Source organism: Electrona antarctica, assembly GCF_951216825.1.
Source record: "Electrona antarctica genome assembly, chromosome: 21".
NCBI lineage: Eukaryota > Metazoa > Chordata > Actinopteri > Myctophiformes > Myctophidae > Electrona > Electrona antarctica.
This window is the reverse complement of record NC_136802.1, coordinates 22,364,367-22,387,936: the sequence shown is the minus strand read 5'-3', so window position 1 is coordinate 22,387,936 and position 23,570 is coordinate 22,364,367. Positions and strand designations below refer to the sequence as shown.

General features: G+C 43.7%; 1 protein-coding gene across 1 annotated transcript in view; it reads right to left on the bottom strand.

Annotated features, from left to right (window-relative positions):
* The window catches only part of LOC306914499 (type II inositol 3,4-bisphosphate 4-phosphatase-like), a 37,068-nt gene that overhangs the window by 5,448 nt on the left and 8,050 nt on the right, over positions 1-23,570 (bottom strand). Inside the window, exons 8-24 of the mRNA XM_079491548.1 lie at positions 23,390-23,469; positions 18,420-18,516; positions 18,147-18,222; positions 16,986-17,133; positions 16,304-16,434; positions 15,677-15,790; positions 14,542-14,650; positions 13,541-13,709; positions 10,082-10,318; positions 9,099-9,243; positions 7,126-7,307; positions 5,169-5,292; positions 4,677-4,803; positions 3,896-4,036; positions 2,832-2,929; positions 2,064-2,161; positions 799-953 (exon numbers count right to left, since the gene is read on the bottom strand). Of these exons, the coding sequence (XP_079347674.1) occupies positions 799-953; positions 2,064-2,161; positions 2,832-2,929; positions 3,896-4,036; positions 4,677-4,803; positions 5,169-5,292; positions 7,126-7,307; positions 9,099-9,243; positions 10,082-10,318; positions 13,541-13,709; positions 14,542-14,650; positions 15,677-15,790; positions 16,304-16,434; positions 16,986-17,133; positions 18,147-18,222; positions 18,420-18,516; positions 23,390-23,469 (2,231 nt within the window). The remainder of the gene's footprint in view (positions 1-798; positions 954-2,063; positions 2,162-2,831; positions 2,930-3,895; positions 4,037-4,676; positions 4,804-5,168; positions 5,293-7,125; positions 7,308-9,098; positions 9,244-10,081; positions 10,319-13,540; positions 13,710-14,541; positions 14,651-15,676; positions 15,791-16,303; positions 16,435-16,985; positions 17,134-18,146; positions 18,223-18,419; positions 18,517-23,389; positions 23,470-23,570) is intronic.

Below are 23,570 nucleotides of genomic sequence, written 5' to 3'. Positions count from 1 at the left end.
ATACTACGACTTTAATAATAATATTAAACTTAAATAATGTAAAAAAAAAAAGAAGGAAAACAAAGAAAGAAAAACGTCATGGTATCTTCCTTGAAAAGAAACACTGTGATACTAATGTATAGGAACTTGAAGCGTACTACATTGGTTCCACTGATCCAAGCCAATACACAATCAAAATCATTACATTGTTTGACACAGTTCCACAGACAAATAGTGAAAATAGCAGATCTACAAGCTCTCAACGGCTCACGTTGAGAGGCTTTGTGAGCTTGTAGATCGGCTATTTTCATTATTGTTGCCTCTTTCTTATATCATTTGATATTTGGCCAATGTTTGACCAGTTTTTATAGATTTTTGATTACTTTTGATGCAGAAATGGTATTTTTTCTTTTCTTTCTTTAGTTTCTCTTTAGGTATTAAAAAGGTCTTAGTAGTAAAAGTTTTTAATACATTAATTGTCCTAAAATTGTCACTGTCATCTGGCGACCCCCCTGGGGATCCCAACCCACAGGTTGAGAACCCCTGGTCTAGGGCATAGGAGAGGACTCAAAGGAGACTAAGGGGATACAGTAGGAGAGGAGGGAGGAGAGAGTTAAGGAGAGCAGTGGAGGGGAGTTCATAGTTTGTGAGGGTAAATGGTTCATTCTGTTTTCACACACACACACACACACACACACACACACACACACACACACACACACACACACACACACACACACACACACACACACACACACACACACACACACACACACACACACACACACACACACACACACACACACACACAGTGTGTACCGTCTCATGCAGTCCAGTGCAGTGAAGAAGTGTGCATTGCTGAGTGTGTGTTGGTCTCTCAGTATCACACACTGTTCCAGTGTGACGGACATGGATGTTCTGTCCTTGGCACTTTTACAGCTGGTAAGACGCACTGCCTTCAACCTGCGACACAACTACACACACACACACACACACACACACACACACACACACACACACACACACACACACACACACATCCCAACAAGCTTAAAACGCCTGCACCGAGGCTACAACAAGCAAAACAGTGGCCAGATAATGTACAGTAATATACAGCAGAGATAAAATTGTGCAACGGCACCGTGGCTCAAAGCTGTGTGGATCAAGAAGACAAGAGGACTGGAGAATGTTTTAACCAGCAGCACATAGAGAGCAGAAGCTCCAGTGAAATCCCACTCGGTCCAGCCGAGATACCACCAAGATTACTTAATGTCAACGAAGTCCACACCCACAACACCAGAGGGAGCTCAACCAACCATGTGCAACCCAGATTCGGCACAAACAAGGGACTAAATTCATTCATTAAGACATGCGAATCAATTGACACTTTGGCTGACAAATGTGAAAAAAATATATAATATGTTTATATTTGTATTATTATATGATTAGGAATTAACTTGCCTTCTGTGTGAACTGTGCCTAGCCGAATAGGACGGGATACGGTCAGGTGTACGCTACTGTATTGTAACATGATGGTGGTACTTGGAGAGCCAAATATTTTGTGAGGAGGTACTTACTGTAAAAAGGTTGAGAACCACTGACATAAAGACAAGATGAAAGAACATTATGAACGAAATGCTGCACAGATGAAAAATGTTGGGAAAATGGCCCAGTCCCCCCTCCCGTGAGGCAGCGGTGGCCGAACGGTTTGCGGAGCGGTCTTGATACCGGAAGGTCGCCAGTTCGAATCCCCGGACCGGCACGTTAAAATTACCACCGCAAGGCATTGAACCCCTACCATGAAATGTTCTATGAGCAGGGTGTGGCTGTAAACAAGCATCTCGAGCTTAGTCCACTTCCCTGGGTAAACTAAGAACTTTGCTTTGCCCTCTCTCTCTCGAAAGCAACTGAATGGACTGGACTTGCTGGCTGTTGAAAAGCCGGTCAGTAGGCTACTTTTTGTTTTTGCGGGTCGCGGGGCGGGACTCTACCGGCCACTCTACCCCTGATCCACTGCCGAACGTGACCTAAACGAGTGTGACAGTACTGGGCTGATCTACAGGGTTCCTGTGGCCCAGTCTTACCGATGCTGCGTTCCACAGAACCTCCACATTCTTCCTCTTCCTGCTGTTCAAACTCCTCTCCAGAGACCATAGCTGCTCCGACACTGATCCCAGGTCAGCTGGACGCACAGAGAAACACATAAATAAGTAAAATAACTCTGCGACATTCCAGTCAACCATTAGTACAAAGATCACATCCACATCAGTGTACACATAATAAAAGACACGAGGAACTAGTTTTGGTGGTGGAAAATAACTAAGTACATTTACTTTACATTTTGAGGTACTTTTACTTTTCAATTTCCATTACTTTTACTTTTATTCCGTGGCATTTCGGATCCAAATATTGTAGTTTTACTCCACTACATTTATTTGAAGACTTTAGTTACTATAGTTATTTTAAAGATTTTTAATATTACAATTTCGGCCATTTGAAAATAGCCGATTTACAAGCTCAAAATGGGTCATGATGCAACACATTGTGAGCTTGTAGATCTGCTATTTTCATACATTTGAAAACTTGAAGTGGGACATTCTGCATAATGTGTATTTTTACTTTAGGTACTTTTAAGTAATTATTTTGCTGCAAATACTTTTGTATTTTTACTCAAGTACATTTTGAATTCTGAAATATTACTTGCAACAGAGTAGTTCTATATTGCAGTATTGATACTTTTACTTAAATAATAAATGTGACAATTAACTGGTCCTTTAAGTAAAACATGTGAGTACTTTTTCCAACACTGCAAAGCACAGAGAGACTTGAAGGTTGAAGACAGACAGACTGACCTGTCTGAGGTAGCTTTTCTCTCAGTTCACTGCAGTAGTTCTTCAAAAGTTCACAACTCTCGTGGTTTATTTTGTCCTGCAAGGAGCTATCACCAAACCTAACGCACGCACGCACGCACGCACGCACGCACGCACGCACGCACGCACGCACGCACGCACGCACACACACACGCACGCACGCACGCACACACACGCACACACACAGAGAGAGCGATGATTTTGGTGCGGGGAGGTTTGAGAGGGTTCATCAGGATAGCATTCAGCTTTATCATCCTCCCCTCCACAATCACTCATCATCCATCATTCACCACCGTATGAATAGCTCTCGGTTGCTAGGCGATCGATAAACATGAAATGTACTGGAAGTGGAAAAAGTCTGCCTCCATGTAAACAGACTCTTTGATCGGAACAAGCTTTATTCATGGCACATAACTAAGGCGTTGCTGATCGCGGTTACAAAATGTATGTAAGTCGCCTGAGGACGAGAAGCGACCTTGCCCCCTAAAGGGGCCGAGGGGGTCAGATCAACAAATCTGCCTGGGTGACAGCAGACTGCTGGGCGAGCGCTGACGCTTTGGCATGGGGGACAACCGTATACTCCATATATGAAAGTGGCGACCGTCAATTTACCTTGTAGCATTGCTATTGTCCCCAACAGCTATGGGTTTTTTCCACCCAGCTCCATTGAGCCTCCATTATATATGAATATGAATTTCAATATGAATATGAATTTCAAAGCCCTGTATCTCTAAAGCTTCGAGCGCTGTCCATGGTGAGCCATCGCGCATCCTGATGATCGGATTTCATTTGTGACTTTGTCTCGCATCGCTCCGGACATGTAGCCGTTTCTGACGAGGGGTAATGCGCTAATGCTAATGATCACTCCTCATAACAACAGCCCCCACCTCAGTGATAACCCGGAAATGAAACGGAGGCTCGTTACAATGGGGACTCAATGGCTGGCAAGGCTGAGCTGTGCTTATGCTACCACCTAGCGGGCAGCGAAATAATTAATTGCGTGCTGATATGGTGCATTGAAAAAAAAGTGGATTTACAAGACATACCTCTCAGCCAGACTCTGCTGTTGGTTGATCCCGATGTTAAACAGGACAGGCTGGATCTTTAAGACACACCCCTCCTGCAGTTCCCGTGGTAACGAATCGTACGTCTCCGGGGGCAACGGGACCTCGACAACAAAACGCCCCCTAGAGGGAGAGAGACGCCATGCTGAGTCAGCGGCCGTGTGTCTACACCACTGGTTCCCAAACAGTGGGTTGGAACCCATTTGTGGGTCGCAGACTAGTTTTGATTTAAATTATTATTATTATTATTATTATTTTCCAAAAACATCCCCCCCAAAAATCTTAAATTTAATCAAAAATATAATTAATTAATAACAAAATTCAACGTTTAATTTCTACTCAAGTAAATTCTGAACTCCAGACTTTTTCTTGTAACGGAGTATTTCTAACATTATGATATGTTGAACGTATTGATACTTTTACTTAACACATTTAGGACTGAGGCCTGAACAAAAAATCACACCCGTGGTGCAACTTCGTGTGGGGTCCCCGGTGGGTCCCCGGAACTTCCAGACCCACAGGAACGCGCCCAGGGTGCCAGCCCGGTTCCGGCGAGCCGCCCCACGACCGAAACGGTCGTGAAATGACAGAGTTACTGTGTGGGGGAATTAGCATTTAGCAGACACCTCTCCCCCTCCCGTCCAGAATGGGTTAAAGTTACTTAAGTAAAGATTGTGAGTACTTGTTCCACCACTGTTGACTGCGAGCGGTCGAGCTGCGTTGACGCAACGTTGGTGTGACACGCATGCACGTGAACACGTACCGTTTTCCGCTGAGCGTGGGCAGGAGGTCAGCCGATTGGTTGCTCTCAGCGTTAGTGATGGTGAAGGTCACTGCACTCAGGTCAGACACGCCCACACTCATGTCCTCTAACATGCCTAGCTCTTCACCTAACACGCACACACGGGCGCGCACACACACACGGGCGCGCGCACACACACACACACACACACACACACACACACACACACACACACACACACACACACACACACACACACACACACACACACACACACACACACACACACACACACACACACACACACACACACAGTGATAAGGCGATAAACGTGAATACATTCTTCACAGATTTGTTTGAAATATATACATTTGTTTCACTTTGTGTTTTTGCAGATTTACAACAAAACAACAATTGACGTGTTTCACCGAATATGCTCAGTGTGTGTGTTTGACGAAATATGCTCAGTGTGTGTGTGTGTGTGTGTGTGTGTGTGTGTGTGTGTGTGCATACCATATGTACTAAGTAGTCCTTCAAACTGCACTACGAGTCCCACTGTGTGCAGTTGTTGTAGAAACGCGTAATCTTCTAGTCCTCCATACAACTTTAGCAGAAATCCACACACTACTGCAGACAACTAAAGACAGACAGACAGATAGACATTTTATTTCACTGTGTGTGTCTAATGGAAAGCAATTTGCATATGAGATGCGCTATATGAACAACATAAACACACAATGACATGACTGCATTTACCAATCCTAACTATTAGAAGCAATGGGCTCCATTAATACAGGTGCATTTATTAAACAAACAACAGTAGAATAAAACAAACAGGACAACCATACATTTTGAACATAATAATAGCTAAAAGCTTGTGTATGTAGTTTTGTAGGGTGCTCTTAAATGACGACACTGTTGGAGCAGACCTTAGCTCCAGTGAGTAGAGTTCCAGACAGTAGGACCATGATAAATGAAGGCACCATGACCTGATTTAGAATTGTATTTATTCTGTGTTTATGTGAGCTTTATTTGACAGCCAAAAACCTGTTTGTGTCTCTGACGGTGCGTTCTAGGGCTGCACGATATGGACAAAATTTCATATCTCTGTATTTATGCCAAATATTGCGATATTGATAGGATATTACCGTTAAAATTGCATATACTATATTTTAAGTGTTGCAACATTGAAATGTGAAAACTAAACATTATTCCTAAAAACAGCATAATTACAAGTCAATATCACTCTAAATTGTAAGTGCTATTGGGTTCCCACACTTGTTATTTGATATTCTAAGTGTAGCAACAATGAAAAGTAGCATGGATGGGATGTTGCTGGCTTTAGAAGTGGACGTATCATATATCGACGATATAGCGATAATATATCGATATATCGATATATCTTGATACCGTTGCCTTTTTTGCGATACTGATATTGCGCATGTTCATACCTCGATAACGATACGATAACGATATGTTGTGCAGCCAGCGTTCACATGGGCAGATGCAAAGACGCAGAAATCTATGCGCTGGCATTACATAGGCTACAGTAAGACATAAGACAAACACACTTGGAATGGGAAATAGAAGGAAAATGGAACTTTGTAATGCTACTGACGTTTGTGCACAACAATCTTGAAAACAAAGTAATACATTGTGGGTTTGAGCTGACAGGCCCTTCTAAATGTCAATCAAGTCACCTTAATTCAAGTGGCAAAATTTAAATTAAATATATTTTTTTAGGGGCATGTAATGTGATCTACCTGCACAGCCCTTGTGATCTACAAGGGCTGCAGTGCAGTGCATGTCACACATGATTGATTTTTTTGCCGTGGAATATAGCTTCTTCCCTATGCACAACTTGCAGCGGACAATAATGTTCATCTCGTCTTTATCGCGGACATACTCAAAATAATGCGAATACTTCCAAGTATTGAATGTAACGCTTTGTTGTGCCGGTGTCTCTGTCTCCTCCACCTCCTCCATGTTTAGTTTGTTTAGTCTCTTCTCTCTTGCAGTGCAGTCTAACACGAGTCACACACTAGTTTGTTGTTCCGCGTTCTGGACAGTTTAAGGCCCGCCCTTCTGCATCCGATACTTCACACATACGTACAGACAAGTGCGCATCGTTTCCGTATCCGCTCTAGAGTCTAGATCTAGAGCGGATCAGCAGCCTGCAAAGCAACTCGACCCCAACCAAGTCTACCATTATAAATAAAGACTCAAACCCACAGTTCCACCACAGCTCGTGAAAATAGTAATAGTTACTTTTGGAAAAAAATAAATGTAATATTATTACTCAAAATGTGAAAGTAACTAGTTACTTTACTAGTTACTGGAAAAAAGTAATATTACTGAAAGTAATATATTACTTAAGTTACTTGACAACACTGGTGTGTATCTTACAGCCTGGCCTCTGACACACACACACGCACACACCATGTAACAACGGTAAAACGGGGTATCTCACAGACTGGCTGAAGACAGCGTCTCGTCTCTGTCTTAGCTGCGGGGTTCCCTGGGACACGGTGGCCTGCAGCGCCTCCTGCAGGAGGACAAAGGTCATGGCAGCCCTGGACTTCAACACGGCCTCCCTCACGCACTCCCTCAGAGTCACCACCAGGGGGAGCAGCTGCTCCTGCCACGAGGAGGCTGTGTGCACGGGGAGAAGGAGAGAGATTATGGTCACTTGTTGGGCAGTGGTGGAAAAAGTACTCACAATACTGCAATGTAAAACTACTCTGTCACGCATAAAAGTCCGTAATTAAAAATGTACTTGAGTAAAAGTACAAAAGTATCGCCCTCAAAAGGTACTTAAAGTACCAAAAGAAAGCTTTCAAATGTATACAAATATTTGAAATTAGCAGAATTGAATTACCAGTGCGTCCCATCACGATTCATTGTGAGCCTGTAGATCGGCTAGTCACTTAGTTATTTTCCACCACTGTCTACAGAACAAGCTCACAACGTGACGCAATGCTGCGCGCTGTGAGATTGTACATGCCGTTTTATGATGGAAGTGCCCGTCCAGTTGACCAGTCAGTTTGAAGTTTTTACCATTCTGATCCCAGTACGCATTTTATTGGTATTTTTATATAATAGTTTCGATGCTTTTCCATTACATAGAACTGACTCAACTTGACTTCATCACCCCATGTGTAGCTGGTCATCATAGCTTTGCTGGGAGAGTGTTAAACCAGTGGTTCTCAAACCTCTAAGGCGCTTCATATCGATATAAGAAGGCCTCGCTGTTTTACATTTTTGGAATCACTCCGGTTGCTAGGGCCCGGCCCGGCCCGTTTGGGTGCGCTCGCATCCATTAGCTTCTGTTTTAGCTACGATCTTTAGACGCTGTTTTCTCGGAAACTACAGCACTGTCCGTTGCGTTGATCAGATCAGCGAGGTTCAGGTCTCATTTCTACGGTGCATCGCGATTAGAATATTAACGTTGCAGTGTTAGCATTAGCTTCTTCTCCTGCATTTTGGGAAACTGAAAAACGGAAGTGCTTTATAGCATCCGTTTCCCTGTATCCGGCAGCACCCAACCGCTACCAGTTTTGGCCACTCAAAGTTAATTTCAAGGATCTCCCCGTTTTGATATGCATGAGGCCAAGCACCACCATTTGATCAATTGTTCTGTCTCTGGGACCCCAATCTGGCAAGGCATGGCACAAAAATAAATAAAACAGCGCCATCTGCTGTTTGTTTCCTTTGAATTTGCCTCTGGAATAGAATGTGGATATAACAGGATGTTGGCCCGTTTGGTCCGCCCTCAGGCCTCTTCGGTTGGGGCACTTCATTCCACTAATCCCCCAATGTACGCACGTCCTGAATGCCTCTGCCGACAGATTCAGCTGGAACCCCAATCCAACGATAAAAAAAGTTACAGACTCGTGACTCCTCAAGGACCCCAGTTAGACAATCTAACGTCTGGTATAGAGGAGGAGTCCATCATGCTAGCGAGCATTCTCTCTGAGCCGCATCAGCAGCAGTCTGCAGTGTTTTCAACTATACATTTTGGTATCACCTCACCTCACAGGTGTGAAATGACAGAGAGAGACAGACAGACACAGAGAAACAGAAAGAGAGACAGAGACAGACACAGAGATAGAGAGAGAGATGTTATAGGAGAGAGGGGGGAGGGAGTGGTTAAAAGTGAATGTGGTGGCCTGGGCCGTGGCTCAGCGGTCCATGCAGGCACCTTGGCTGGTAATCCAGTCTGGCAGTGTGCCACGGGTTCGACTCCCGATCCCGACGGCCTTTACTGCATGTCACCCCCCCCCCATCTCTTTCCCCATTTCCTGTCAGCCTACTGTCTGTCCCTCCTCTATAAAAAATATAAAGTAAAGGCGAAAGCCACAAAAAAACATACAAAAAAAAGTGAATGTGGAAAAGAAAAGAGAGGATGAACAAGATGGAGAGAAACATAGTGTCACTTCACACCAGTGTCGTGAGAATCTGTATCCCCTGGAGACTCCCGTTGCTCCAGCGATGTCACTTCCTGTGGGCGGGGCACTCGCTCTCTTAGCCGGTCAACCATGGCAATGACGCAGTTCAAGCTCTTGGCGACGTTAGCCCACACCCTGTCCTACACACGGTGGTGGAAAAGGTTCAAGTTTGAAAATGTATTGAAGTCTTGTGAAAATAGCAGATCAACAATCTTAATGGTTTGTTGTGAGCGTGAGCGTGTAGATCGGCAATTTTCAAATAGCCATAGTAACCTAGTAACCTAGTAACGAAGCTCAGGTGCTATCATAGCACCTGACGAAGCTCACGGCGAAACGCGTCGTGCTAATAAATAAGTTGATGCAGTAAGTTGTCCGTCTTTGTTCCCTGGAGTGTGCAGTCCATAGAGTATATATATAATAGAGACTGAACTAGCGCGAAGCTCCGCCCCCCCAGCTATTCATGTCAGTGGAAGTTGCTCAGTGGCGTTTTGAAGCACCCGGAAGACTGCCGGAAGTCCCTCCCAGGACCTCAACTTTGAGGTCCTGAGTGACGTAGGGCAACCGAGCGCTCAACGTTAAAGCCCAGCTGCACGGGGTTTCCCGGTCATGAATCCACGGGTCCGCCTGTAGTCCCTCGTCCTACCACTAGGACCTAGAGCTTCAACGTTGGAAAGCCTGCCTGCCCCCTTGGTGCAGTCCCTTCCTTGGAAGGTTTTTCCCTTTTTGATGTCTATGCCTGCTAACTAGACTTGCACCTCCCACGGGTCTTGTTGGATGTGCAGGAGTCCTTTTTCGTCCCTATATATATATATATATATATATGGGTACTGCCCAGTGCCACACACAAGCACGCATGCACGCACGCACGCACACACACACACACACGCACGCACGCACGCACGCACGCACGCACGCACGCACCCACGCACGCACGCACGCACGCACGCACGCACGCACGCACGCACGCACGCAACTTGCCCACTCTTCTTCGTCATACTCCACGTCATGACGAGCGGTCTGCTGTTGCCTTGGAGACAGTGGCGTGAGTGGCCCCCCTTGATTGGCTGGCGGTGGCGGTCTGCCCCGAAGCGTTCCGTTGCCCGTGGCGACGGCCGCGTGGCAGTTGCGGTGGCAGTGGGCGGGGCAGAGGCTGTGCAGAGAAGCCAGGGCGCCGTGTACCAGCTCGTCTTTGAGCGCGTGCACAAACTCCTCTGTCTGTGTGCGGACGAAAAATCACGAATGTGTCCATGATTAAGATTCATTATTGATTAAACGGAATTACATTTAATTTAAACTGAACCACGCTTGAGACTTAAAATTGCTGTTTCAACAGCAAAACACCTGATACAGTTAAACTTAATTGTGGGAAACAATCTGATTTATTATGCCTGCTCGTGATATTATTATTGACGTAAAATATATCACAATGATGGACAGATTGGGCAATACACTGGTAGCAGGCGGTGGGCGTGATCACTGGGACGCTGCCACGCTAATAAATACTGCTAATTACTTTACTACTACTCGCCGTTCACCTGCTGGGCACTAGTGTCTCTGTACATGTCTAAATGGAGTAGTTCTACACTGCAGTATTGATGCTTTTACTTAAAGATGGAGTGCCATGGTTTTTTCCACCCTAAAACATCATCAGGTCTTATTGTTATATAAGGAGGAAGAATTGTTTTATTTTTTAACTTAGTTAGTGTGGTTGCCCTAACAGGGCAACCAGACTTGTTATTGTACATTTGGATACTTTGCCGCACTACTCCTCCCACAGTTTTTGCCGCACACACTCGAGCCATATGTCAAATCGACCGGCTTCATCGGGAATCGTGTGCTTGAATTTTGCTAAGAGATCCGTTGTATAGTTTAATTGATATTAATTAATTAGTTCTCCATAGACTTATAATGGGGAAATCGAAGACTAAATGTAAGTATTTTTTTCCCTTGGAGACGGTAAGCGCCATATTTACAAGACTTGGGGGGAGGTTCATAATAATTATGAAAATTAATTGAAAGGGAATTACATCTGTCGGCCTCATGGTGGCGCTATTACAGCCCACTTTGCGTTTTTCCCTATAACTCTTGAACCGTAAGTCGTCAAATCTAAATTTATTTTTCCATGGATTCCTTGGGTCATGATGCATTTCCACATCCATCCACGCCCATTTTCGTCAGGGAAAAGAATCCCGCAAATTAGAATTTTCTCCAAAACACACTTTTGGCTCCTCCTCCTACAGATTTTGTCCAAATCTCACAAAAATCGGCACACATGATCTCCGGACCTATCCGATTAAAAGACCAACTGCATAATTTTGGTAGTGCGTATACTTCGGCCGTAATCGTCGTCCGAAGTTAGTAGGAGGGGCCTATTTTACAAAAAATGCCACAAATCACAAACGGAATGTCCAAACCATCCCAAATTTGAATCACATGTCCCGGGTGGTTCAATCAACCAAGTTCCAAAAGCAATTCTATTTTCATCCATAGGGGGCGCCGCAAATGCGAAAAATGTAACCGATTGTTGCAAAAACATGATTTTGGGGGGATAAATCCCCTCCGAATTACTTACGCATGATCACAAGGTTGACGCGACATTGTAATTGGCTAGAAACATTAGTGGGAGGGGCCTATGTAAGCGACTGCGGCAACCACACTTTGCACTTTTTCAAAATTGCAACCTTTCCAGTTTATATTCATATTTGAATAGAAAAGAGAGGTCGCACACAATGCATCGCATCGCGACGCATTGTGAGCTTGTAGATCAGCTATTTTCAAATGGTCGAAATGTATATAGGGTTGAAGTGGTTACAGTAATGTATGTTTTTCTAATCAAAATGTAAATCTCCAAAGTAACTAGTAACTAAAGTTTTCAAATAATTCTAGTGGCTCTGAGATGTAGTGGAGTAGATGTAAATGTATTGGAAATTTGAATACAGTCAAGTAAAGTACAAATACCTCAAAATTGTACTTAAGTACATTATTTGAGTAAATGTACTTAGTTACTTTACACCACTGGGTTAACGGCAGGAGGATGAGTTAACAAAAACGTCAACAAAGAGAGAAGTATATGACCAAGCTGTCCGTCTGATGACAAAAAAGATTACGAAAGAAAGGAGAGAGAAGTATGACTAAGACACAGAAGTGGTCAATGTTATCCTCAACTTCATATTGACATCTGTTGTCCAGATCATATCTCACACCAGGGCTGCAGGGCTGAATCATTCAGGCCGCGGTAGAGCCATAGAGTATAGACAGAGTTGCGACATTGAGGGGGCAGAAAACAGCCCGGTCACGTGGCGAGCCCTATCGACTACAATAGATTCTGTAAACTTCCGGTGTCCCTATTCACCAATAGAAGTCTATGTAGAAGAGGACTGGCCCCATGAAGTGAACGGAGTTGTCGTAACTCTGTCTATACTCTATGGGCTCTGGATTACAAATAGGGCTGCACGATATGGACAACATTTCATATCTCTGTATTTATGCCAAATATTGCGATATCGATACGATATACGATATTACCGTTAAAATTTCATATTCTACATTTTAAGTGTTGCAACACTTATACATACACGTGTGGGGATTGAAAAACCATAAAACCTGGGTGATCTACTGTATGCTATCAAATTGTATGTTTATTCACGCAGCATAGTACTGTACAGTATATGAATGATACATTATCTGGCTGATTTTAGTTTCTACCCTTCTAAGGACCAGCTGAGACCCCAACTTTGAGAACCAATGGTGTAGTGACGGGCGGGAACCCCTTTTGGTGTTTTAAGAATTATGTTATACTTTAGCTATATTCGGATTCAAAACAGGCCGTATGCGGGTACACTATAGTAGCTTTTCGTGCTGGGGCCCTTTACTTTAGAATCATATGATAGACTGACTGATCAGCTGGTTATGTTCTTTCACCACTTTATTATTTGTATATGTAACATAACATTATATGAGAGCCGCTATAATTAAGATTTCCAGGGTGAATGCCTCTGATTTAATTGGCCTAATTTTCTACAGTGCCACCCTGCTCTTTGGGCCCTGCAGGGCTTGTGCCCAGAATTTCCCATTCAGGAATCCAGCTCTGACGCATCTCCAAAGCTAGTTATTGTGGTTGCCCAAAGGGCAACCAGACTATTGTAATTGTAACACTTTATTATTATTATTATTATTATTATTAGTGTGTCATGATATATTTTCCGCCATTTTGAATTTTCTCCAAAACACACTTTTTGCTCCTCCTCCTACAAACTTTGTCCAAATCTCACAAAAATCGGTACACATGATCTCTGGACCTTTCCGTTGAAAACACCACAGGCAGAATTTTGATAGTGCGTATCGTTCGGCCGTAATCGGCTTCCGAAGTTAGTGGGAGGGGCCTATTTTACAAAAACCTTTTTTAAATTGCGACCTTTCTAGTTATGGATGTATCACCTTGTGCGTCAGTCCGTCAACGGCGTCCTGCAGGAGCTCAGGGTTGAGCTCCACGCAGACCCCCAGCAGCTCCTCAGACGAGCTCAACACCAGAGGCTGCAGCTGGGCCACGCTGGCCAGCAGCTCCCTGGCCCTGGACACCTCCTCTGGAGAGTAGGACACAGCACTGCTGCACCACGGATGGATGGAAACACAAAGATTAGGCAAAGGTTAAAATTTAGATAGCATGTCATTTTGACTGGATTCATGTGTTGGCCTGGCATCCTATAGTTTTTAATGCACAGATTATTTATTTTGTGATCATATTGTACTGTGTAGAGTAGACTAGAGTATACAGTATAATATCACAAAATGAATAGTTATATAGCACCTTTCTAGACAAAGTCACAAAGTGCTGCACAGAAAATCTACACACTAAAAAAAAGCAAGGAAAGCAAAACACAATTAAAATGCATGCAACATAACAAATCAACAACTTACAACAAGATATCTAACGGTAAAACAAAACACAATTAAAAGGATGCACATAAAAATCAACAACTGAATCTAAAGTAAGTACTGATAAGTTATAATGCATCTTTTTCAAATATTACTGGAAGGTTAATATTAACGGGACCATACAAGGCATCATATTCACACATCACACATGAGCTATGGATCCAAGTTTGAATCTGTGAACATATTTGCAACTTTATCAACTACTGAGGCATTTTCCTTCACTGAGTGGCATAAAGACATATATATATATATATATATATATATATATATATATATATAATTGAAAATACCATCTGTCTTGAGTTGTTTGTGTGATCATCAGAAGTGAAATGTGTGTGGACCTTAGATGTCACACCCCTGTCCCACCCTGGCAACCACATTTACACATACATCAATTCAGCTCTATATAATGACCTCCGCTGCCGGCTCAAAATGACCCCCATTGCCTCTCCATACCATTTATACATGGGCACGCATGTGCGCACACACACATACACACAGACCTGTTGTAGTGCTGTGTTTGTTTGCTGACCAGTCTCTGCAGACCTCCATGTTTAAACGCCTGGCTGTGGTAAGCAGGAGCTCCTACTGTTATGACGTCATACCACACCCCTGGATGAGAGAGAGAGAGAGAGAGAGAGAGAGAGAGAGAGAGAGAGAGAGAGAGAGGCATGCAGATAGATGGACGGAAAGAAGGGAGGGAGACGTTATGACATCAAACCACCTGACCTGGACGAGATGAGACACTTGAGTGGGAGTGAAAGGATGAGGCATGAAAGTGCATTGTGTGACCGAGTCTGGGTGAGAGCTAGGGACAACACGCACGCACGCACGCACGGGACGGTGTGTCGCTTTTTCCAGTCGAACCAGTTCAATATCTGTGCATGATCAGACTGTGTAAGAACCTGTGTAAGAACCTTAAAGAGTGCCATGATATTTGTACCTTTTCGGTCTATGGAGTTAACATTACTCTAATAGACCCCCAGGTGTGGTTAGAATATTCAAATATGTCTTCCCTGTGTATTTGTGGTTTCTTCCTGAAAGCCTTTGAGTCCAAAGGCCCCCAAGGTCACCACTTTAGTGACATCATTACCTAACCCCTTGCTGGCCAATATTGATGACATCAGGGATCTCCATATATGGGGTTAATATTGATGTGATGTCACATGCTCCATCCCTGATGATGTCACGTGCTCCATCCCTGATGATGTTACGTGATGTCACGTGCTCAATCCCTGATGATGTCACGTGCCCGACCAACCAACCAACCAACACACACACTGATGGGAAATGCACGATTCCATAGTTAACTGCTACCTTTGGTCGCAAACAACAACAGCTGTGGGCTCAGTTACAACATTTCACCTTGCAAATCATCAGCTGCACCAGCTGTGGTGACACTCACTGTCATTAACACCTACCCCCAGAACCCCACTGAGCCGCCCACGCTGTCTGTTAATTAACACCAAGTCACACACCCGTAAACATCCCCACACCTCACAAGCTGCTTTCCATCCATCTCTCTCTCTCTCTTCCTTCCTCCCTCCCAACATAACCGGCATGCATGGTTTCCAACTGATAGCGGTGATATGTTGTTTTGTATCGAGTAAAAGACAAATTAATCAAGTGTTGTTGTACCTGAGTTGTGTGCGATGTCACACACCTGCATCCTCTGTGAGTGCAGGTTGGTGGGAATGAACTGAAGACGGCCGTCTGACTTCACACTGCTGGACTTGAAACAACCACTGGATGCTGAGGAGAGGAAGAGAGGAGAGGAGAGGAGAGGAGAGGAGAGGAGAGGAGAGGAGAGGAGAGGAGAGGAGAGGAGAGGAGAGGAGAGGAGAGTTTAAACAAGTCAAACAGAACTTTAGAGGCACTTCCTTGATAGAGTGGTCATCAGTGGTTATGAGAGACAGGCAAGGCGAGGCAGGCAATGACACAGACAGACAGACAGACAGACAGACAGACAGACAGACAGACAGACAGACAGACAGACAGACAGACAGACAGACAGACAGGCAGGCAGACAGACAGGCAGGCAGGCAGGCAGGCAGGCAGGCAGGCAGGCAGGCAGGCAGGCAGGCAGGCACCCCCAGTGATTGGTGAGTAATTAACCCGATTGTCCCAAAACACTTTTGTATACGTGTATAAAGTCACTGTATACAGTACAGTACATACAATTACAATGGAACAGGTGAGCAGTTAATTACTGTATATGTGTGCGAGCAGACTTTATTGCTGCATTTCTCTCGTGTTGAACCTCACCGCTGTAAATGTTGAGCTCTGTAAGCGTTTCCTGGTAACAGCCAATCAGGTAGCTGCAGTGGCAGATGACATCACGCCTTAGCCCCTCCCAGTGGGGTGAGAGGTTACCAAGCTCCATCATGTCCTGAACCCTGTGAGAGAGAGATTGCTGCTACTTGTCGCGAATGTTTTTTATACTAAGTGAATGCAAAAACATTGAAATACTGCTGTCAACTTTCAAAAGTACACATGGGATATTATATCCAATAACGAGTTGGTACAGGTGAAAATTCACATAACGACATCCAGAGTGCACCGCAGGTCAGAGCATGCACGCTGGGTCTTCTTACGCTCCTTCGCCTTTTTACGGAAGCCCATTTGTGACAAAACACTGTGCAGCGAATTTGGTCATTATGAACGACAGATGTGTAAAAGAAAATACTACAACCTACTTGTTTAGGGACACTGAAGGACAGAGGGCTTTCTGTGTGTGTGTGTGTGTGTGTGTGTGTGTGTGTGTGTGTGTGTGTGTGTGTGTGTGTGTGTGTGTGTGTGTGTGTGTGTGTGCATGTCAGTACCTCTTTGTGTCTTGTTGGATGAGAAGGGCCAGTAGTTGTTTAGGGACACTACAAGACAGAGGGCACTCTGTGTGTGTGTGTGTGCATGCGTGCGTGAATGTGCGTGCATGCATGCATGTCAGTACCTCTTCATGTCTTGTTGGATGAGCTGGGCCAGTAGTTGTTTAGGGACACTGAAGGACAGAGGGCTTTCTGACATCTGCTCCCTGACCAGCATCCACCTGTGGTCTTCAGTCTGGAACCTGTACACCTTACACACAGGGCTGCGCAACACTGCACATGCACGCATGCACCGCACACACACATACACATGCATACACACATGCACGCATGCACCGCACACACACATACACATGCATACACACACGCACGCACGCGCGCAACCGCATACATAAAGAGGAAGACGGAAATAAAAAACAGGTTAATACATAATAAAGTGGTCATGACAATTAACACAACTACTAAAACCCTTTCCTGCTAGCACTGAAAGCTGTGAATCCACTGGCAATGTTCCATATTGTTGGATGGAATGTGGAAATAGTCAGGGGGCGATGGTTTCACATTCTACAAGTTACTCACTTTTGTTTTCTCGTAGAGACAAGACCTCAGTGCAATGTAAATCAATGTAAACAATTATATATAACATCTAATCTTCCCAAATAAGAACAACGCTATTTCATGAGAACTACTATGTTGTTAGAATTAAGACACTAGCTAAAAATGGTGATATGCTTTGACAGTCAGCTCAGATAACGTGTGAGAAACGAAATAAAACACTCGTCATCCTCTAGTTTCATGTGTTTTAATAGCCTGGCTTTGGCCAGACTGATAACATGGATTCACTTACGCTTCCTCCCCGAATCAGTCTGGACTTTGTCCCTTAGGCAGCTTGAAAAGTGTTGAAAAATAGTTGCCTTGACAGACGGACTCGTCTAGCCAATCAGCGTAACAAAATCCTGACGTAATCACAGTGCGCTAGTCTGCTCCTCATGCTTGAAAGACACCGCACTAAATCAACAAGGTCTGGTTAGTTTCTACGGTACTTTCTACGTGGCCAGAATGAGATGATGTATGATGACGTATGTGATTTTTCATATTTAAACATGAGGTTAGATTATTGAAAATGAATTGACTGCTGTAGGACACACTGCACAAAATACGGCCAATTAGCATAAGGCACTTTTTGTGTTCAGGCCCGTGTGTGTGTGTGTGTGTGTGTGTGTGTGTGTGTGTGTGTGTGTGTGTGTGTGTGTGTGTGTGTGTGTGTGTGTGTGTGTCTCTCTCACAAGCTCTCATCATTGGACCGTTGTCCTTGTCGTGGACAGAGCCATGTAACGAGTCCGACTCACACACCATGGAACCCTAGAGAGACAGAGACAGACAAGAGCAAGAAGGGAATTAAGACAGTCATCTCTTTCCCCCTCAGGTTGAGAACCATTGCATTAAATCTCGCCTCTTTCTCAGAATGTGGAAGTGAAGTACTGATGCTGTACTGACCCTAACCCTAACCCTCTCTTTCTATCTTCACTTTCATTTTCAAATTGTCTGTTTTTCACTACCTGGGGTCCAGGAGAGGGGCTGTCGTCTTCTCTCTCTGCCTCCATATGCAGTCTGGCCACCTTCACCTCCCCTACCTCACTCACTCCATCCATGGTCCTGATGGAGGGGGAGAGAGAGAAAGGCAGAGAGAGAGAGATTAATGTCAAAAACCAATCAGCCTGTCAACCAAACAATTAGAAAACAATGCAGTCAACTAGCTAGTCAAATGGTGCATTTATATAGCACCTTTATTCCAAAGCGCTTTACATAGATTGTGCATTTTACATTCACCCACTCATACACCGATGGCGGAGGAAACCACCTGCACACATAGGGAGCAATTTATCGAACTGGTAACCTCACAGTTCCCATCCAGCTGCTCTACCGGCCGGCCACTCTACCCTGAGCCACTGCCGCTTGATTATGGATCCTGCCGCAAAAGAACAAGGAGGCGCGGCCTTTGCGCTTAGAGGCAGGCCCACGGCCGTCTTGAGTGACAGGCTGTCAGCCAGGCAGGCACCGCTGTTAAGAACACAAGCGCGATGCGTTTTTTAACAGAATAGCATTCGTATTTTAACAGAATATAGTTGTTACTTCGTATTTTAACACAGTAGAGTTGTTCAGGCATTAACGTGAATGGAAACGCCAAAGTGATTTCTAGTAGGCACATTGGCATGACGATGATTGATTGACCCAAGGCCATTATAGTGACCCACCTCTATGCATTGGCATAACAAATACAGTAGCTGCAAAAACGATGACCAGGATCTTATCTATCTATCTATCTATCTATCTATCTATGTACTTTAGCATGTTATCTATCCATCCATCCATCCATCCATGAAAATATGAAGTATACCTTAGCACATTCATTTATTACAAGACTTGTTTTATTCCATCTATCCATCCATCTATACCAGTGGTTTTCAACCAGTGGTCCTTCGGTTTCAGGTGGTCCCCAGCTAAATGATGGAGAGTTGGTAACCAAATGGACACTTTAAGGGTCCATTTGGTTACCAACTCTCCATCAATAACACTCTTGAGTGAAAGATCTATAATATAGATCTTTCACTCAAGAGTGTTATTATTGATCAACGTGTGTCTCTCTCCTATGGTACCACATCAATACAGCATGGAATTGTGGACCAAATTGTACGTTTGGGGTCTGAGAGGATAAATCTCATCTAATGGTGGTCCGTGGCTCAAATTGTTATTAAGCATGTTATTGAAATATTCCAAGAGTTAAATTGTGTTAAAATACGAACTAATATAACTATTAAAACTAATACACGTTAAAAACTGAAGCTTGTGTAATGTCACTTCCAGTTCCAACCAATGCTTCTCATACGAGGAAATAAAGAAATCACTTCGGCGTTTCCATTCGCGTTAATGCATGAACAACTCTACTGTTATGTTAAAAACGGATTGCTTGTGTAGGGCCTTGCTATATTCTGTTAAAAACGCATTAAATACGAAGTTAACAACACTATTCTGTTAAAAACACATCACGCTTGTGTTCTTAACAGCGGTGCCTGCCTGCCTGCCTGGCTGACAGCCTGTCACTCAAGACGGCCGTGGGCCTGCCTCCAAGCGCAAAAGCCACGCCTCCTTGTTCTTTTGCGGCAGGATCCATAATCAAGTGCCATTGCCGCCCGTTTACCCTTACATAAGATTACCCGTAAGTCACAGAGTTATTGTTGCAGCTGAGCATACTCCAACCGACCTACCAAAAAACCCGTAAATAAATGTATAATGCATGTAAACTTCTGTTTACATGGAGGTTGATGGCAGACCTTTTCACTTCCAGTTCATTTCCTGTTTACTCAGTCGCCTAGCAACCCAGAGCAATTCATATGGTGGTGAAGAGCGTGATCAAACTTAATCAATAAAAACAACAAAAGACAAAAACAAAAGCAGCGAGCACATTACTGCAGTACGCATGGATTAAAGAAAAACATTTAAAAAAATATCACGAGTCATGACCAGGCCATAACATCCTAATCTGTGATTAGGGAAAGGAAAGGAGCCGCCCACACACACTGTTTCATACAAAAACATTGCACAATCAAACGCCTGCAGTGAAAATACCGTACTACCATCCCAATATGAAGGACCACACTCAAGTCTATAAATAAATATACTGCACTGCAGTGCATTATATTTATTTGTTGAGGGGCGCTAGCCTCTCCAACGTCTGGCTTTTGAAATGACGCCATATGGCAGCCAGCTAGGTCTATGGACTTTTAATGTTTGTTTAGAGAACTTTAGACAAACATTACCAAGCGCCCCTGCCTTCACACGAGTGTGATTTTTAAATCTTCAAATGAGCTAATTTCCACACCCAGTTTCAGCAACGAAGGCTGTTTGATTCTCGCCAGTCTCTATAGTTGAGCAAAGGCGGACTTGCAAGCCAGTTGCAACTTGCAAGTCCATCATGTCTTACATTCCAATTAAAAGTGTTTCTGGAGCGTTCAATACAGTAACATGATCGGACACGCTTTCAAAAGGTCTGCAGTGACACCGGAGGGTCAAACGTGGACATGAAACTTTTTTCCATGTATTTTGGAGGGGCATAGCTATGTCCAGCTTTTAGTGTAGTGCTAAGACAAACTTTGTCCTAACACAAACATTAAATGCCATTGACAATGCATGGAGAATTTACGTCACATGTAGACGAGCAAATCGGCTATTTTCGTCCTACACAAAGTAATGTGTCAAATCTGTATTTTTGTTAAATTCCCATTGACAATGAATGGAGAATTTACGTCATATGTGTCCGAGCAAATCGACATGTTACGTCATGACGACGTACGATGATAAGAGCGCCCCTCACTTCACACAGGTGTGATTTATTTCTTTGCCCGATGCTTTTAAGTGTTGAGCCAATCAAATCATCACATTCTGTGCTAAACTGACATACTGTACACACAAAGCTGTGCATATACGAGGGGCTAGCTCCCCTCAAAGGAGAAAAAAGTAATCACCACAGTTTTTATTAAGTGAAATATCCCTACAGTACTTGAGTAAATGTACTTATAGTTACTTTACACCACTGCAAAACCCAATATACCATCACCATGCTTAGTCTTACCTGTTGTACAGTATTGATGTGCCTTATGACAAACACCGGTACTGTGTCTCCATTCCTCATATTTCACTTTCACTACAAAAGTGAATTCTCTCTCTCTCTCTCTCTCTCTCTCCTACAGTCCATCTACTCACTGCATATGTCTCTCTATCTCTCCCCCTGCTACTGTCCCACCTACTGTATGTCTCTCTATCCCTCCATCTGACTGCCTGCTGTCTGGAGACGCAGTGAGCGATGTCAAAACAGGAAGTGAAGCTGCTCAGCAGAAGTCTCTGCTGGGCGGAGCCAAACCCTTGTGTCCCACTTCCTTATCTGGCTGTACAGGTATCACAACAACGGCCAATCGGAGGAGAGTGAAACCATTATACTTCTCTGGGAGAGAGACAGTTAACAGGAGGATCGTGCCGGACAATTACGACCGTCGTTGAGGCTTCCCTGACTATGATTAAAGTTACCTTTGAACAGCCACTGCACCAAGAAAATCCGCTTTAAAACGGTATAATCGCTTGTCGTAGAGTTGAAAAGTATTCCAAAGTGGCAATCACAACAAGACACCGGACGAGGAAGCCGCGCGCTGCTCGGCAGCTTCCCCATTGTAAACAATAGGGACTCAATTTCCCATAACCCTTTTCACACCGGCGCAACGCTACATACTAATTCCTACACGGGTTGTGTTTATAACCACGCCCCCGGGCAAGTTAAGTTTACTGAGGTTAAGGTTATGGTTAGGTTTAGGCTGTCAATCACAGCGACTGGCCAATCACAGCGCGCTGCGCGTCGACTGCACAACCCGCGTAGGCTTTGGTATGTCGCGCATCAGACCTTTTTGCAATGACGTCATCAAAACGCGTCTCATATCCCATTCTGTCCGGTGGATTGCCCGTATGACTTAAAACTGATTAAAAACGTGGATTAAACAATGAAAACATAACTCGGGCAACTCGCGGATCGCAGGGAAAGTGTTCAACAATGAATTAACTCAGGCAACTCGTGAATAGTAGTCAAAGTGTTAATTACCTGAGAGATATAATATATAGTAATGAAAGTGTTATTTTTACCGTGAGGGGATCAATAATCAATAATCAATAATCAATGATCAATAATCAATAATAGATCCCTGGCTAATAAGAAAAATATGCCTTAAAACATTATACTTGCCCTCTACAACTAAAATAAAATAAAAGCACCTTAAATAGTTTAAAGAAAGAAAAAACAGGTGCTCTTCCTCTGGAAACTGCTCTTTGTTTAAGTCAGTGGATGCTCAGCTTTGAAAATAACTTAATAAACCAACTAAACCAATTCAATGGAAAATGTGGCACTCCAAAATAAAAGATGCAAGACTGGCTCAGATGCAATTTCTCATGTTTATTTGAGAACTCTGACGCGTTTCAGCAGTAGCCTTCTTCTGCTCTGAAGAAGCCTTCTTCTGCTCTGAAGAAGCCTTCTTCTGCTCTGAAGAAGGCTACTGCTGAAACGCGTCAACCTTCAATATTTTATTTCTTTCATAAATAAATAATCTTTCACTCTATAGGAACTGCTCCGGTCGCATGTTGATGATGCCATATGCCCATTATGGTCTAGCCCTATGGAATGTATGGAATGCATATGCTAATAAAAAACAACTTAATACTTCCTAAGGGTAATATGAGCATCATAGCAACATTTTAAATACTTTTTATTAGCACGTGCATTCCATATGTTCCATAGGGCTGGACCACAAATGGACATAAAACATCATCAACTTGCGACGGGAGCAGTTCCTGTTGAGTGAAAGATTCTATTTCTTTATTTATGAAAGTAATAAAATATTGAAGTTGTTTTTATTTTTTTATTTTAGTATAATGTATAATGTTTTAAGGCATAGTTGTCTTATTAGCCAGAGATCCTTTTAACAGTGCGTACCTGAGGCTCAGAGAGATGTTAGGCTCGTTGGATCGGAACACATCTTTCATGGAGAAAGAAGTAAAACCCAGGAAACTCCTCTGAAGAGAGAGAGAGGACAAACAGTCAAATAAGACAGATAGATAGATAACAATCGCATCAAAATCAGTCTGGCCCGAGAGACTGCTGTGTTGATCATGAA